Source organism: Nothobranchius furzeri, chromosome 4 (genome assembly GCF_043380555.1).
Source record: "Nothobranchius furzeri strain GRZ-AD chromosome 4, NfurGRZ-RIMD1, whole genome shotgun sequence".
Lineage (NCBI taxonomy): Eukaryota > Metazoa > Chordata > Actinopteri > Cyprinodontiformes > Nothobranchiidae > Nothobranchius > Nothobranchius furzeri.
Genome location: NC_091744.1, coordinates 71910772 through 71926479, shown reverse-complemented (window position 1 = coordinate 71926479; position 15708 = coordinate 71910772). Strand labels below are relative to the sequence as shown.

At 38.6% G+C, this 15708-nt stretch overlaps 2 protein-coding genes across 2 annotated transcripts; both read left to right on the top strand.

The window, feature by feature from the left end:
• The first annotated feature begins 965 nt into the window (after nt 1-965).
• Nucleotides 966-8355, top strand: si:dkey-5i3.5 (transmembrane protein 53). The gene is made up of 4 exons (XM_015964648.3): nt 966-1504; nt 1667-1969; nt 6422-6668; nt 6778-8355. The coding sequence occupies exons 2-4, from the start codon at nt 1733-1735 to the stop codon at nt 7137-7139; spliced, it is 846 nt and encodes a 281-aa protein (XP_015820134.1). The 5' UTR covers nt 966-1504; nt 1667-1732; the 3' UTR covers nt 7140-8355.
• Nucleotides 8356-8937: 582 nt separating this feature from the next.
• On the top strand, nt 8938-15705 carry rbm28 (RNA binding motif protein 28). Its single transcript, XM_015964646.3, has 20 exons — nt 8938-9271; nt 9368-9514; nt 9584-9681; nt 9757-9832; nt 9935-10027; nt 10100-10171; nt 10713-10800; nt 10864-11096; nt 11183-11249; nt 11346-11455; nt 11553-11626; nt 11729-11864; nt 11989-12053; nt 12148-12306; nt 12382-12531; nt 12733-12807; nt 12885-12993; nt 13317-13446; nt 13650-13764; nt 15328-15705. The coding sequence occupies exons 1-20, from the start codon at nt 9154-9156 to the stop codon at nt 15463-15465; spliced, it is 2253 nt and encodes a 750-aa protein (XP_015820132.3). The 5' UTR covers nt 8938-9153; the 3' UTR covers nt 15466-15705.
• Nucleotides 15706-15708: the final 3 nt, after the last annotated feature.

Below are 15708 nucleotides of genomic sequence, written 5' to 3'. Positions count from 1 at the left end.
TTCATTTTTTATATATTTTTTTCATTTTAATTAAATAAATTAGACACGTTTTAGTTTATTTTTACGTGTTCATCAGTTACTGTGTTGGCGTCTAGTGGGCCTTGAAAACAAAGAAAAAAGACAAATGGAGGAAAGTAGGAGCCTCACATATTAAACCCAAATCAGACGGACAGTTTCTGTAAGTTATCTCATAACAAGAAATCTAGATTGGTGGCTAGAGCATTTCTGCCACCACCTGGTATAGAATGGATTTGGTGGTGTTTGCCTGATTCATTAATTCAAGAATAAAAAAAATCTCCTAATCCCAAGTGATGAACAAATGATCAGCTGAAGGTTTCTTATAACATGACAGATCAAAGATACAATAGCAATGGATTGTTTAGTTTAGTACTGGCTACATTAAATTACAGAAGAACACATTCTAAAGTACATTTCTAAAATTTTAAATATTTTTTGCATTATCAGAATATTTGCAGCTTGAAGTAACTGAGGGCCATCTTTATTTTCATTTATCATAATACATTTTCATGTCACATAAAAAGCTTGTGTCTTACACAGGAAGTAAAGGAGTTTAATTGTTATGCCTCACTTTTCTTGTTTTCAATTTTTTTAAATGGGTAAGAACTGACAAAAAGCTAATGCTGGGAGGAAATGTAGAAAATAATATATTTTACTTCAGCATTTCTTCTGGAATCCTCCTGGGACAATACAGATCCCTGTTACCGGCTTTTGTCCAATAGGTGGCACTATGTTTTTAGGCTGTTTTGGAGCTGCAATCTAAAAGTTGAATGCGCAAGATGAACTGATATTACGGTGTCCTCAGCAATGAGGGGCTTTCAAAACAAAAGCAGCATTCAGAGATGTGTGTTCTAATAATAATAGAAACAACAACAACAACAATAATAATAATAATAATAATAATAATAACAATGAAGATGATACTGATCAGTTAGTACTGTTGTTGGTGGATGTAACTTCATTTTAATAGCAATAATAAAACTTGTGAAGTTGTTCATTAGTAAATCTAAAATAGCAGTCCTGGTCTGAAATAAAACAAAACTAAATAACTTCTCATTCTTTTATTTAATTAAATATGACCTATGTGTGCAATTTTAATTGAGAGTCACTCTCGCAATTTATTGATTTAAAAATATTGAGCTCCACGGACAAGTAAATAAATAAATAAATCTGTGAGCTTTCGTGAACGTTTGGCTGCAGACCCGGAAGTTGCCTATTATTTTGAAAGCTGCTCAAAGTACGAATACCGTAATAACCAGTATTTGTGCGCGCGCTTTATAAAAGCCGTGGGAGCTGGCTTTACAGTGTTTTCGGAAGTGTAGGCTGTTTCAACTGCAGAGAAAGACCACACAGTCTTTAATTTGACTCATTCTTGTTGTTAGGAACGCGCTGAACCTAAACTTAAATCTTTTCATTGTTGGTGAAGATTTAGTCCCCGGATGAACGCTCCGTGAGTTAGCGTCTTTCGGCCAAACTTGCTTAACAGGTCAGTTTTACTCGACTGGAGTTCTGGTCTGAAACTAGAACTCAGCAGATGATTTGAGCTAATTTTAGCTAACGTACTTTTATAACATGGTACTTTCAGACACACATGAAGTTTTCCCTAAACAACGCACGCGCTTCTTTTTCTCCTTTTTCTGTCTTGCAGGAGTGACTCCATCTTGGCCCACATCTGTAGTCCACAAACCTAAATCTGCAGGAAGGAATAACAGAAATGATACCCAGGCCTGCCCTGAGCAGTGGTATTACTGCCCATCGCCTCTATAAGAACATCACCCTGTACATGAATGAACCGAAGCCTCCAGTGGCCGGAAGGTCGAGCCTGACTTCCTGGGATCACAAACCTCTCACGTTGATGCTGCCCTGGTTAGGGTCACGACCTCAAGCTGTGGCAAAGTACTGTGATATCTACTTCCGCTCTGGCTTTGATGTACTCGTTGTAGAGAGCGAGGTAAGACCTATTAGAGAAAATCACAACACAAACCTACAATAACTACACAATCTGTAAATGTCAATCTTATTTACAGCACACGTTATTTAAATTTTAGAGAAAACTACATATAGCTTGGTTTTGTGTAAGTAATACAAGTCGTTTTGGTGAAGGCAGAGATGCAGCCTCAGGGCCAGTTCTAGACTGACATTTGAGGGGGCAGACAGACTTGTGAAGGGGGCAGACTGTGCAACGGAAGAGAAAAAAAAAAGCATATTTTGGTGCTGGAGGGGCTCTGGATGTTTTTATCGTGTGATGGAATAGCATTTTGTTAGACTCTGATCTTCCCTTTTCATCTCTGTCCCTGAAACTCATTCATCACATTGCTAATCAACTACAGCAAGGGTTCCCAAATTGGGGGTCCCCACAATTTAGTCTTTGCTGAGGTTAGCAAGATTTTATTTGTAAAAATTACATTTATGTTCCAATAGGACATCCTACAGTAAAAGTTATAACTGCATGTGTGCAATAAAAATGATAAAGTATCACATTTAATGTGCATACGCCTGTAGGGGTTGGGGGTCCTGGCTTGTCTTGGGAACAAGAAAGGAGGTCCCCAAAGAAAAAAACTAGGTAACCACTGGACTACAGCATTTTTTATGGTATCCCATCCAAAACCCTCACCAGACTTCCAAGACATCCAGAATTCTGCTGCTGTCTCCTAACCCACACCCACTCCTGTGACCTCATCGCTTTGTGATTTATATCCGTGAAAGGCGCTATATAAATAAACTTTTACTTACTTACTTACTTGTCTCTTCGTGACCTCCATTGGCTTCCTCTTCCTCAGGGCATCACACTCAAGGTCCTCCATAACCCAGCCCCCTCCTACTTCTCTGCCCTGCTCTACCACTCTGCTACATCCCTCTCCCTCCTCTTCCTCCCCCACATGGACTTGGAGAGACTCGGTTTCTCCATTGATGCCCCCCCCAACACACACATCCCCTCTGACCTCTTTACCTTGTTGGATAATCTGCTTGTTTTAACTTGACTTTTTACAGCGTCTCTGAGTGTCTAGAAAAGTGATTTATGAATAAAAGGTAATAGTATACCATACCATATTTATAAAGCACCATTTCAAAATAGCATGGCAGCTAACCAAAGTGTTGTACATAAAAAAGTAAAATGCTTGAACAAGAAACAATAAGAACAGGCAAAATACATAAGAAAAAAAACATAAATACTCTGAGATAAAAATCCCTACTAAAAACTAAATAGAACAGTTAATGGCACTATAAAAATAAAATAATGCAACGAGTGATAAAAACATTTGAAATGGCACAAATAAAACAAAATAAGCTACCAGATGGTGCGAGGTGCCAAAAGTGTGTAACTGAATCATAAAAGCGGAATTAAAAAATCAAATCTGGTGCTAGATTTTCATGAAAAGTGTCACGGAGGGAAGGCAATACTGAAGAAGTAGCGTTTTCAGGGCCGACTTGAAACTTCTAACAGAGGGAGCCAGACGCACACGGAGGGGCAGTGAGTTCCAGAGTTTTGGGGCTGCATAAGAGAAGGCACGCTCCCCCGTGATTTGTACCGAACCTTCGGAACAACAAGCAGCAGATGATCTGCTGACCGAAGTGCACGGTTGGGAACATATGGGGTCAGCAGGTCCATCAGATAGGATGTGGATGGGCAGTACAAAGCCTTGTAAACGTATTCTATATGATGACCCCCATACCTGTCCTACAATGGTGCCCCACCTTAAGGCTGAGCTTCTGCTGGTGCAGCTCCTGAGCTCACTGAGGCATGTAAACCCCCAGACCAAAAGATATATATGTTTGTAGATTACCAGGAACTTCATTTGAGGGTCAATGCCCCCTGTTGCCCCACCGTAGGGCAGGCCTTGTGCAGCCTCCTTTGTTACATTTAATCTGTAAATTAAACTAAACGTTGTTAACCCCATGAGAAAAGCTCCGTATTTATCTGGACACCCTGGTGACCTTTGCATCCTGACCTGTACAGAAGATGTTTGCCATTGTTTTCCAAAGATTACTTTTCTATGGGTAATTTGTAGGGGTGTGTGTGAGTGTGTGTGTGTTTACTGATGCCTTGTGAAGGAATCAGCGCAGCGTGTAGTCACATGGGTCTGCTTTAAAAGACTTTTGTACAGCCTCCCGGGATCCTGGACCGTGTGACTCAGCTCACCAAAATGGGTGAACATTTTCAACTCTGAGCTGAATCTGAACCACCTCAGAGATTCTCAGCAGCTTGGCTGCCACTAACCCACCTTAGACAGCACACTATAAATAACCAAAACTCAAGCTGATAATGTGAGAAAATACTAGTTTAAAACTTAGCAGAATTTAAACCCCCCCCCCCCCCTTTTAGACCCTGTAAACAAGTGTCCTGAGTAACCACATGTGATCTGAACTCGTTTGCCTGCTTTATTTGCTTATTCTACATGACACCGGCAAGCAGAGCAACAAAATAGAACATCTCCAAGGATTACCCACACAATCGGTGACCTTAAATGTGTCCTTACAGGCATAAACTCATCTCCACCAGCTCATAAGAGATATTTAACGCTATTTTAACACATATTTGCTGTTACTACACACTCTGTTAGACATTTGTAATATGATTAACAGAGAGCGTATTCTCTGTACATCTGCTTGTTTTGGGTCAATATCAGGTTCTTTGTTGTGGTGTAGATTTGAGTCCACACACTGCTTAAAAGATACCAGAGAAATACGACCCAAACCACCTCAGCATGTTGAAGGTCGGATCTAAATATATTTTCCGCCTGTCTTGTTGTACGCTATCACCTAAAGGTTTGATTATTAGTTAGCGATGCAGCTTTTTACACGTTTTATGTCCCGTTACTCGGCTCAGTGGCCCAGTGGTAGAGTGTCCACCCTGAGACTGGGAGATCAGGGTTCAATTCCTGGTCGGGTCATACCAAAGACTTAGAAAAAAATGGGACCCAATGCCTCCCTGCTTGTCACTCAGCATTACGGGGTTGGATTGGGGGGTTAAACCACCAAATAGTTCCCAAGCGCGACTGTGTCTGCAGCTCACCGCTCCCCCAGGGGATGGGTTAAATGCGGAGAACACATTTCGCACACACATCAGTGTGTGTGACAACTAATGGGACTTTAACTTTAACTTTTAACTTTACTTTGCACCAGTCATTTTGAACACATTGTACCGCGTTACAAAAGAAACCAATGGCTCATATTTGTTTTCCTGGATCAAGTTGTGCAGGACAGGACCTCGAGGGCAACTGCCTGCATATTTTTCATTTCCTGGACCAACACTCTTTTACTTAATAGATGATTAATTAAACAGGCCTTTACAGAATTTGAGGACATGCTGTGATTCAGTCATCTGATCACTTGAGATGGAGCATCTAAAACATGCATGGTGGTGTGGTCCTCCAGAACCAGAAGACTGGGTTAAAGGGTGAAAACACAAGTTGTCTAATCAGACACGGAGAGATCTGTTTCACTCCTACTTAGGGCTGCACAAGATATCACAGATTAATCGTTATTGCGATATCAGCATGCGCAATATGCATATCGCAAAGAACAGATAAATATTGCGATAGTCAGCTCAACTGTTTGCTGCACATAATGCATTCTGTCAATCAAACAAAAGCATGGTGTTTTTTTTAACAAATCAAATCGAGCTCTTCACCCATTTGGCCAATTGGGTGGGTTCTCATAGGTTAGATGCCCGCCCCCGGCACTTAATTTCCATGGTTAGCAAACACCCGAGTTAGCTTTGTTCCGCTCTTTCTGCTGATTCTGCTTTTCCCGGGATCCACTGATTGCCTTTTCTTGTTCATTTTCTTTTTCCCTTTCCTCGCATCTTTTGCTTTTCTCATTTTAATCATTTTTTTTGTCATTTAAAAAATGTATTTTTAATCATTTTTGTTCCTGAGTTGAGTTTTTATTTATCACAAGTAATATCGTGTTTGCAATATTAATCACTGTTATTGCACATCGTGGGCTTTCCTAATATCGTGCAGCCCTACTCCTACTGTTCTGTGACTTTTAAGCAAAAATGAGACTGAAATATGCAATAAATGGCTCATTTCAAAGCAGAAGTATTGATAAGGTCTTGTTTAACACAAGGCCAGCAGTCTAAATATTAAAGTGCACGTTGATAATTGGGATTTTATTTATTCATGAAATGTGCTCTCAGAAACTGGCTACATTCTGTTATATCTAAACTTTTTGACAGGAACAAAGCATGGTAAATTAAAATTCTAAAATGAATTAAACTTTTTCCCCTATTTTAGTATTTTAGAATTGATTCGGATCAAAAGGCGTCTCTTTTTAGTTTGGATCAGTCCCACAACAGATTCACTAGTAATAGTTTCAATAATTGCACTTTGTTGTTTAGCTCCTTACCGAAATTTGCATTTATGATGATTTAACTTCCAGATTCTTTATTTCAAATAAGGTGAAGGACTTCCTGTGGCCTCGCTGGGGACTGGACCACGGAAAAACCTTGCTGGATCTGCTCCAGAGTGAGCGTTTCACCACCCGCCCCCTGCTTGTTCATGCCTTCTCTATCGGTGGTTACACGTTTGCTCAGCTGCTGGTTCACATTTCCAAGGACGAACATAAATATGAGGCAGTGACTAAAAGGATTAAAGGTCAAGTGTATGACAGCTTGGTGGTGGGGACACTGGATCACATGGCCGTCGGTACGTCAACATTCATCTGATGTAATGCTTTAATAATGATGATGATGTAATGCTTTAATAATGTTTTATACTATCACTAAATGTAAATATTTCTTCTTCTTGTGTTTAGGTCTCAGCAAAACGATGTTTCCTCGTTGGGAGACTCTGGTAAAGGAAATCAGCCTGCTCTACTTCAACATCTTTAAACGCCAAACCGTGGACTACTTCAACGCAAGCATCGATGTGTTCTGGAACACTCCGGTCACGGCCCCCGCTCTGTTTTACTTTTGTGAAAACGATCTGATGAGTGATGCACAAACTGTGGAGAGGCTGTCTGGTTACTGGCAGAAGAACGGGATCGAAATAACGACAAAGAAGTGGGAAGTTTCAAAACATGCAGGTCATCTAAAGATGCACCCAGAGGAATATCTGAGCACCTTTAATTCGTTCCTACAGTCACTCCAACTCGTCCCTCTGAAGGCCAAGATGTGAGACGGTTTAATGTGTTTAGATTCAGCTGGCCCAACACCTAGCTCCAGTTTTTTTACTCTTGTATGTCAGTAGCTGCTCTGAAAAAACTACCAACATCTTAATGCAAGTAAACAATGCAGTTGGCTCAAAACCTTGGCTAAATCACAAAACCAAACTTCTTTCACGGGTTTGATGAACTGGCTTTAATGAATTGATAAAATGACGTAAGCGAAACGTTCCTGCGTCCATTTGAAAGTGTGTTTTTCTCATAAACTAACATCATTTGCAATGTCAAATGATTTATGGACATAGGCTTAGTTTCTTTCAGTCAGAGGACTCCAAACGCACTTTACACTACAGTGTGTGTTTACAGTGACCAGATCTTCTACTCACTGTTAAGTTTTACTTTTTTTTATAAATGCACCTGCACAGACTTCATCTAGCCAAAATGACTTTAGAATGATTATTCATATGTTGACTACCTCTCTTATTGAAGTTTTTCCAGAGAAGTTTTCTTATGTGTTCATCTTTATACTATACTAAAAACTGGCTCAACAATCAATGTGACATTTTGTTTTAAGACTGTTTGATTCTTCTTTTTTTGGTTATGTTAGAAGGTGGACATAAAGAGGATTACTATACATTTAAAAACATAGATTTTGAAATTCATTTTTGGGAAATTGCACATTTTTCATTTCTGTTTTGGACTTATGTGACATTATTTGCAAGGAAGCTACTTAAAAAAGAGACAAAAAGACTAACCAAGCTCTTCATGCAGCTATATTTTTATTTTAAATGTGTTGTCATGTAGTTAAACCTACCTAAAACCTGAAGATTTGTACTAGTCTTTACAATACCAGGTACACTTGAAAGGCTTTGTGAAGTATAACTGGAATACATTCAGAATTTGGCAAAACCATGCTTTTTATCATATGCTTCACATCATTAAAATGCCATAACCTTTGTGTCATCTTTCTCTATTAATACTTCAAAATGTCATCCAAGAAGAGCAAAAAAGATTGAAATGTTGCTTATTTGTTTCCTTAGATGGTGAAGTGTGTTTGAATTAGATTTATTTGCATGACTAAACTTTTGTTTAACCTTAAATTCTTTTTTTTAACATGCAGGCAGTAATTGTAATGTTTTTTTCTGTGTTTATGTTGCCATCTTGACCTTGACTTACGGGCAGTAGAGTTATATCTTGTAGAGAGACCAATAAAAGCAATAGAAAAAGGAACAAAGCTTCGAATGGTATTTAGCAGACAGATACACTCACACACATGCAGATGCATGCACGTGAGTGTGTGTGAGCGTGTGAGAGAGTCAATCGGACATAGGAGTAGATGCATACATGGAGGATTTTTGTAAAAGGTGACTACTCACCTTAACTTACTTGCTTATGATTCCACCTAGTGGTGGAGGTTATTAATTAGGCAGAATTCCAGTTTCTTATACTTAAAAAACTTTCTGAAAAAAAACCTTCCAAAATGCACCTGTACATTTTTATTGTAAAAATAAGCGAATGTTTCTTTTCTTTATTAACCATAGTTATTAATTATGCCGATGATAAATAATTTACAACAGGTCTCATTATGAATGTAACAAATGCGTCACTTTTTTCCAGTATGCAGGTTTGATCCATTGACTAAATGATGAAATTAAAACTAACAATATAAAACAGCTTCTCTAACGAAGAGAAGTTGTCGAACAAATCTGCTTAAAACAAGTATATGAGGGTAACACAGGCAGATAAACATCCAGGACGCACGGTGGCGCTACAGGTAAACACTACTACACTATAGTTACCACATCCGGGTACTTCGTCCCTAATTTCCTGTTGTCTCGTGAAACATGGCTGCTCTCGCATGTAAACATGCGACTTATTGTAGCAGTTGATGATTCTCCTATAAAACCTTGTAATAACGTTTGTTTGGTTCGTGAGTTGTACTTGTAATATCGAGTTGTTGACAGCAGCTTCCAGAGTTGACGTTTTTCCTTCGTTAGTTAGCAGTTAGCTAGCTGTCAACAGAGAAGCATGCCAGTGCAGACGCTGTACGTCGCTTCTTTGCCTGATTCAGCCACGAACGAGCGCCTTGAAGAAATCTTCTCCGAAATCGGCCCGATAAAACAATGCTTCGTGGTCAGAGAAAAGGGTACTTTGTCACTCACATGCATATCTGGTTTACCGAAGTAAAATAACAGTAAACATCTATGTAAATCCTCCATAATCTGTTTTGTTCATAATTTAGGCTCAGACAAATGCCGAGGCTTTGGCTATGTCACATATTCCATGGAAGAAGATGCCCAACGAGCCATAAAGGAGATAAAAGATTATGATGGCAAAAGGCTCTCTGTGATGGTGGCGAAGAGGAAAATCAGAGACAAAAAGAAATCAGGTTGTTATAAAATCCCAACTTAAAAATATTTAACAGAATTTTCCCTCCAATAACTCAAAACATTTTCAGATAAAGAAGCACCTAAAGAAGCTGAGCAGAATCCCAAAGACCTCAGAAAAAAACGATCCAAGAAATCCAGACTAATCATCAGGAATCTCAGTTTCAAGGTTTGCTGAATAGTTTTGTATTACTGCAATAATGTGTGTCTGCACAGATATGTTTTAATATGTTTTATGTCTCAGTGCACAGAAGATGATCTTAAAGAACTATTTGGAAAGTTTGGAACAGTGGTTGAAGCCACCATTCCCCTCAAACCTGGTACATACTATTGAAAAGTTTCACTCTGTATGATTAATTTAGATATTGTTTGTATTTTGGGTTAACTTATCTGTAGTTTGTTGTTTATGTGCTTCTAAATAGATGGGAAAATGCGTGGATTTGCATTTGTTCAGTTGAAGACCGTTTTTAGTGCCCAAAAGGCGCTTCAAGCTATGAACCTAAAGGAGATCAAAGGTTTGTGAGTGAGACAGTAAATTTAGTTTAATTGTAGTCATGTTTGTGATAAATAAATTGTTTTGTTTAAAGGTCGACCGGTAGCTGTAGACTGGGCTGTGCCAAAAGAAAAATATGTCACAGCACAGCAGTCCTCAAGTTCAGGTAATCAAATTCACCAAATGTCACTTGTGATTTATAAACTCAGCCAATGTTGTATGCATGCCTTCCTTGGACTGGGTTGGACCTCCTTTTACATTCAGAGCTACCTTAATTCTCTGTGGCATGCATTCATCAATATAGGACTAAACATTCTTAAGTGGTTTTTGTCCATATGGATGTAATAGCATCACTCATTTGAACGCTGCACATCCTGCTTGTGAATCTCCAAATCCAGCACATTGTATAGAGCTCTGTGGAGGTCGTTGTCCGTTGATCTCATTGTCGTGTTCAATAAACCAGTTTAAGAGGATTTGACCTTTGTGACATGATGCATCTTCCTGCTGCCAGCAAAATAGTCACTTTTGGTCTTTTCAGTCTTCCTCTATGGTAATAAAAAAACATCAAAAACAAGTGTTTGCAGAAAACTTTTGTTTGAGTTTGAAAAGATGGGAATTAGTGTCATCGCATGTCCACAGATCTTTGCACACATTCATCCCAGAAGCACCGACTGCACCTAAAACTGTTTTCTCATTTCTTTTCTAAGGCAAAACCGCTTCAAAAGAAGCTCAAGCAGAAAGTGACTCAGAAGATGGTGAGGAAGATGTGAAGCAAGCTCCACCTGAGGAGAAAAGGTATGAATTTATTTATTTGTTGCTTGTTTGTTCTGTTACCAAACTCTGCTGTTATCCTCACAGAGCTGGGTTTAAAGCAGCCCTGCAGCAAGAGGAGGCTCAGGAAAGTGATGAAGATGATGACAATGAGGAGCAAGAGAGTGAAAGCGATGATGATGAAGATGAAAGTGAAACTCACAATGAAGATGATGATGAGGAGCGTAATAGTGAGGATGAAGATTGTGGGGATAGCCTTGATTCAAATGATGATTTTGATGAGAGTGAAGATGAAGAAGAAAATGAAGAATCTCAGTCAGGTTAGAATTTTTTTTATATTGCTTTTGTCAGAAATATTTAATCACTAATGAAAACAGTCGTCGTACATTTCCCGTCTCATCTGTAGCTCGACAGAAAAAGTCTAAAAAACTTCTGCCTTCAGACGTGAAAGATGGTCGAACGCTTTTCATCAGGTGGATGCCTTTGCTCTTTACTTCTGTTGCTCATGGAAACCATGACTACCATTCCTCTGAGCACATTCATCATGTCATAATTAAAATCACATTCAGGAACTTGTCCTTTGACACGGATGAAGAAGGTCTTGAGGAAGTTCTCCTTCGGTTCGGAGAGCTGAACTACGTAAAGATCGTTCTCCACCCAGATACAGAACATTCAAAAGGTGAGTCAGCAGTACTTGAGCTGTTGCCTTTCTCTTTGTTTTTTTTTTTAAAGAAAATAGCTCATTGACTTATATCGGCCTATTAACATTTTTTCAGGTTGTGCGTTTGCTCAGTTTAAGTCTAAAGAAGCTGCAGATGGTTGCATCGCTGCAGCACAGGATGAAGCGGAGGTAGGAAATCTAATATAGATTCATTTGTAACCTTTTCCTTTGTTTTCTGTTACTCTTTGACATAATTGGTTGAGTTGATGTTGCATCTTTGTTCTAATGTAGAAGGGTGGCATTCGTGTGAACGGCAGAAAGCTGTTGATCGTCACAGCCGTGAGCAGAGACGACGCCACGAAGCTGAAGGTGGATCAGAAGAAAGTACAGACGGGCAGCAGGAACCTGTACCTGGCCCGAGAGGGATGTGCGTGTGTCATGCTGCTTGTTTTTCACTCATCTCTCTGATAATGTGACACTATTTTAATCTGATTAACAGTTATGCTGAAATGCTTCAAAATTTTTTTTTACGTTCTTGTCTGAATCCTCAGTGATCCGTGCTGGAACCAAGGCAGCAGAGGGCGTATCTGAGTTAGACATGATTAAAAGAACCAGAGTGAGTACATGCCACACATCATTTCTTGATATGAACGATCAGTTTCAGTCTTAAATTCCCCCTTTTTCCTAATTGTTGGTGCTTTTTTGTTTAGTTTGAGGAAGTAAAGAGGGCTAAGCTTCGGGACATTAACGTGTTTGTGTCGAAGACTCGTCTGTGCATCCATAACCTGCCCAAGTCGGTGGACAATAAAAAACTCAAAGCGCTCTGCCTCCAAGCTCTGAAAGGTGTCAAAGGAGCGTGGATCACAGAGGTGAAATTACGGAATGTATTTAAATTTTAAATATAGATTTGTGATCTTGGGCTGATCCTGTGCTGCTTCTTTTAGTGCCGAGTCATGTACGACAAGAAGCCAGAGAAGGGTCAGGTGACGGGACAGTCGTTAGGCTACGGGTTTGTTCAGTTCCGGGACCATGAGCAGGCTCTGTGCACTCTGCGCTACCTGAACAACAACCCTAATATCTTTGGCCCTCAAAAGGTAGGTTTGTATCATTTTTAAATTACGTGTTTAGGCTTAAATTATTCAATTTTTTTAAAACATCATAGCGATTAATTTGCAAAGTCAAAATATGTCATTTTTCCTCCTTATTGTAAATCAAAGATACAAGAACTTGTGGATCTACCCATGAAATCAGCATCGTTAGTCTAAAACAACTTCATGTTTTGTGTTTTCCTACAGAGACCAATTGTTGAGTTTTCCCTGGAGGATTCAAGGAAGCTCAAACTCAAAGATATCCGAAAACAAAAACAGAAGGTATGTTTTTAAAGTTGTTTTGGGATGGTTTACAGCTTCAAATCTCAGTTTCTCAATAGAAACATTTATGTTTGCAGGATTTCCTAAAAACTCGGTCTCTTAAGGGGGAAACAAAGAAGTCCCAAATATCTGCAGAGGTCAAAACACAAACAAAAGGTGGAAATAAAGCACAGTCAGAGCACACAGGTAAGGCAGGAAGTGGAACAGAGGAATTGTCCAGTGACGTTTGTGCTTCGGTGACATAACATTCCTAATATTTGCATAAGATAATAAATCCATTCAGTCGTTGTGCAAAAACTGTTGAAGTGGTTTGAAATTAAAGCTCTTGGTCATCGTTGTCTAAAATCAGTTTAAAATAAAAAGTTGGTAAACCCTTATTATGTTTTGCTCACTTTTGCAAATTTTTTACAAGTGTGCACGTCACATGCAACTCGTCTTTTTAATAATGAGATAAATAAGAGTCCACATGGCATTAGTAATAATTATATATTGTTTATTTTCTTTAACAGAAGAAGAGAAACAAATGAAAAAGTTTTCAGGTTTTCAGACCAAACCTGAGGTCGAGCATGTGGATTTACAAAATGGAAAGAAGCGCAGGAGGGTTCTGCCTTTTCCTTCTCACCGGGGACCAAAGATCAGGTACATAATTTCTAAACTCTTTATAAGTTTGTGTTTATCTTTATAAAACTCTCAATAAATACTATAATTGAACAGCTTTTATGAAGATTTTACTAAGATAAATCTGTTTTATGTGTTGTTCTCTCTTTTGGTCTACATGCTGATTACAACAGACTAATGCATTCTAAAGTCAAAAGTAAACCGTTGATTTTTATTCTTTGCAGAAAACGTGACAAAGACAGGAAACAGGCCCCACCTGCTAAGAGTCCAAAGCCTGGAGCTAAAAAGAACAAACAACCAAGACAACAAACAGAAAAGCCGAAGCAACCCAGAAACCAGGTTGAAATCATTTCTATTGTGTGATTTATGTTTAGTTTTTTTCTGAGAGCGTCATAACAAAACATGTAACGCACAGGTTTTCCAACAGTACATTTACCAGGTATCAAATCATAAATGCTTTTTGGCTTTTAATGTTCAGATTAGAGTTTAAAATTGAAATATAGTTTGTGACGGTTTTTTGCTTCCAATCCGAGTCGTTTGATTTTGAGTCTCTGCCCCTACCGAGTCCCGATGCGATACTTTTCAGCAAAGCATTAAAATAAGAAGTAAAGAGGTTTTTTTAGGAGTTACACTGATAGACAAACATGTTAATATTATGAATATATTTAAAAGTAGCAGCATTGCTCATATTTCAAGTTGTTTAATCCCTCAATATATGGATGTACTGAGCGATGCACGTTTTCATAATGGCGCAGGAGCCCGGCGCCATGCCAGCAGGGTAACGTTTTCCTGCAGAACATTTGTAACCACCGTGGGCATCTCAGGTGCTACAGGGGACTGGGAAAACACAATGCTTAACAGCCTGTTGGCAATTGTTCTTTGATTATTAGCGTGTCTTTCACTGTCGGCTGGCTCCACGTTCATCGCAGTGAACTGGGACTGTTATTGGGAAACTGGGACTTAATGGAGACTGGTGATTTTCTTTGGTGACACCTAAAGGGAAAAGCTTAAAGGGAAAGTAGTTTGTTTTGAAGGCGGCGTATCAGATTCATAGTGTTGAACGCAGCTCTACATTTTCACCAAATTAAATGCTCAGATTGCACACATCACAAGTGTCTGTGACACTTCATCTGAGGCCAGTTTAAAACGCCACCAGAATAAAGACATTTTCACGCTGCTGAGGAGACACGTTAGCTCTGCGTTAGCCAGCTAACAAGCAACTACATGTTATGGTGTCTGAATCCCTGTTTGCTGTAATCGTGTGATGTTACAGTGTTGTTTTCGTCTAAGAAACAAATAATATTCATGTAGAGGAACTTGTTGGAAATAAAACTAAATCTTTGTTATTCAGTTTGAAAATCTCTTAATCAGGATGAGTTTTAAAAGTCATGTTTGTTGTTTTAAAAGCTCAAATACAATCGTTTAAAATCTCACGATCGGATCTGAGCATCCCAAGTTCAAGATGTTACATAGATTAAGCCTTAAACACACACCACTAGTCATTAATTACAGGTAGTTATCCACTAACTGTTTGACGGGTTTATAGAAGTTATTCATTTAACTGAAAATCACGGATAAAATAAAAATCTGGAATTAAAAAGTACAGAAAATGTTTCTTTGAAGTTTTTTCCTTTTCTCTTGAATCATCTTTAAAAATATTGAACAGCAAAATTAATCTTGAACTTTCTATGGACGAGTTATCTGATAAAAGTAAGCTTAGCCATGAGAAGTTTTGTTTTTCAGATTGGTTGTGTGATGCCATAAGAATGTAAATATTCAACAACTAGACCATTTTAATGGATAATTTTCAAGATTAAAAAATTGGCAATTAAGTAGATTTTTAGTTAATTTAATTCCTTAAGTGTGAAACCTTCTTATTTCTTCTGTTTTGTGTGTTTTCAGGTCAAAGTTGCTAGGAAGCAGTTTAAGAGGAGGGATGGAGACCGTTTTGAGTCTCTGGTGGAGCAGTACAAAAAGAAACTGATGGGCAGCAGCAGCCAAAACAACACAGTTAAAAGAAACAAGTGGTTTGATAACTAAATACCAGAGTTTGAGTGAGAATAGTGGTCTGTAACTTTAAGATTTAACAACACAAAACCGCTTTTATGTGATAAACTGTACAGGAAGTTATCTCCATATGTTATGTTTCATTCAGATCTTTTCAGTGATTTTTAAAGCAGTGTCAGTGTTTTACCCGTCACTGCAACAAGTAGATCATGTAAAAATGAGTTTTTGTGTACATGTCTTTTTAAAATATATATAAATGAGAAAAAAAAGTCATTT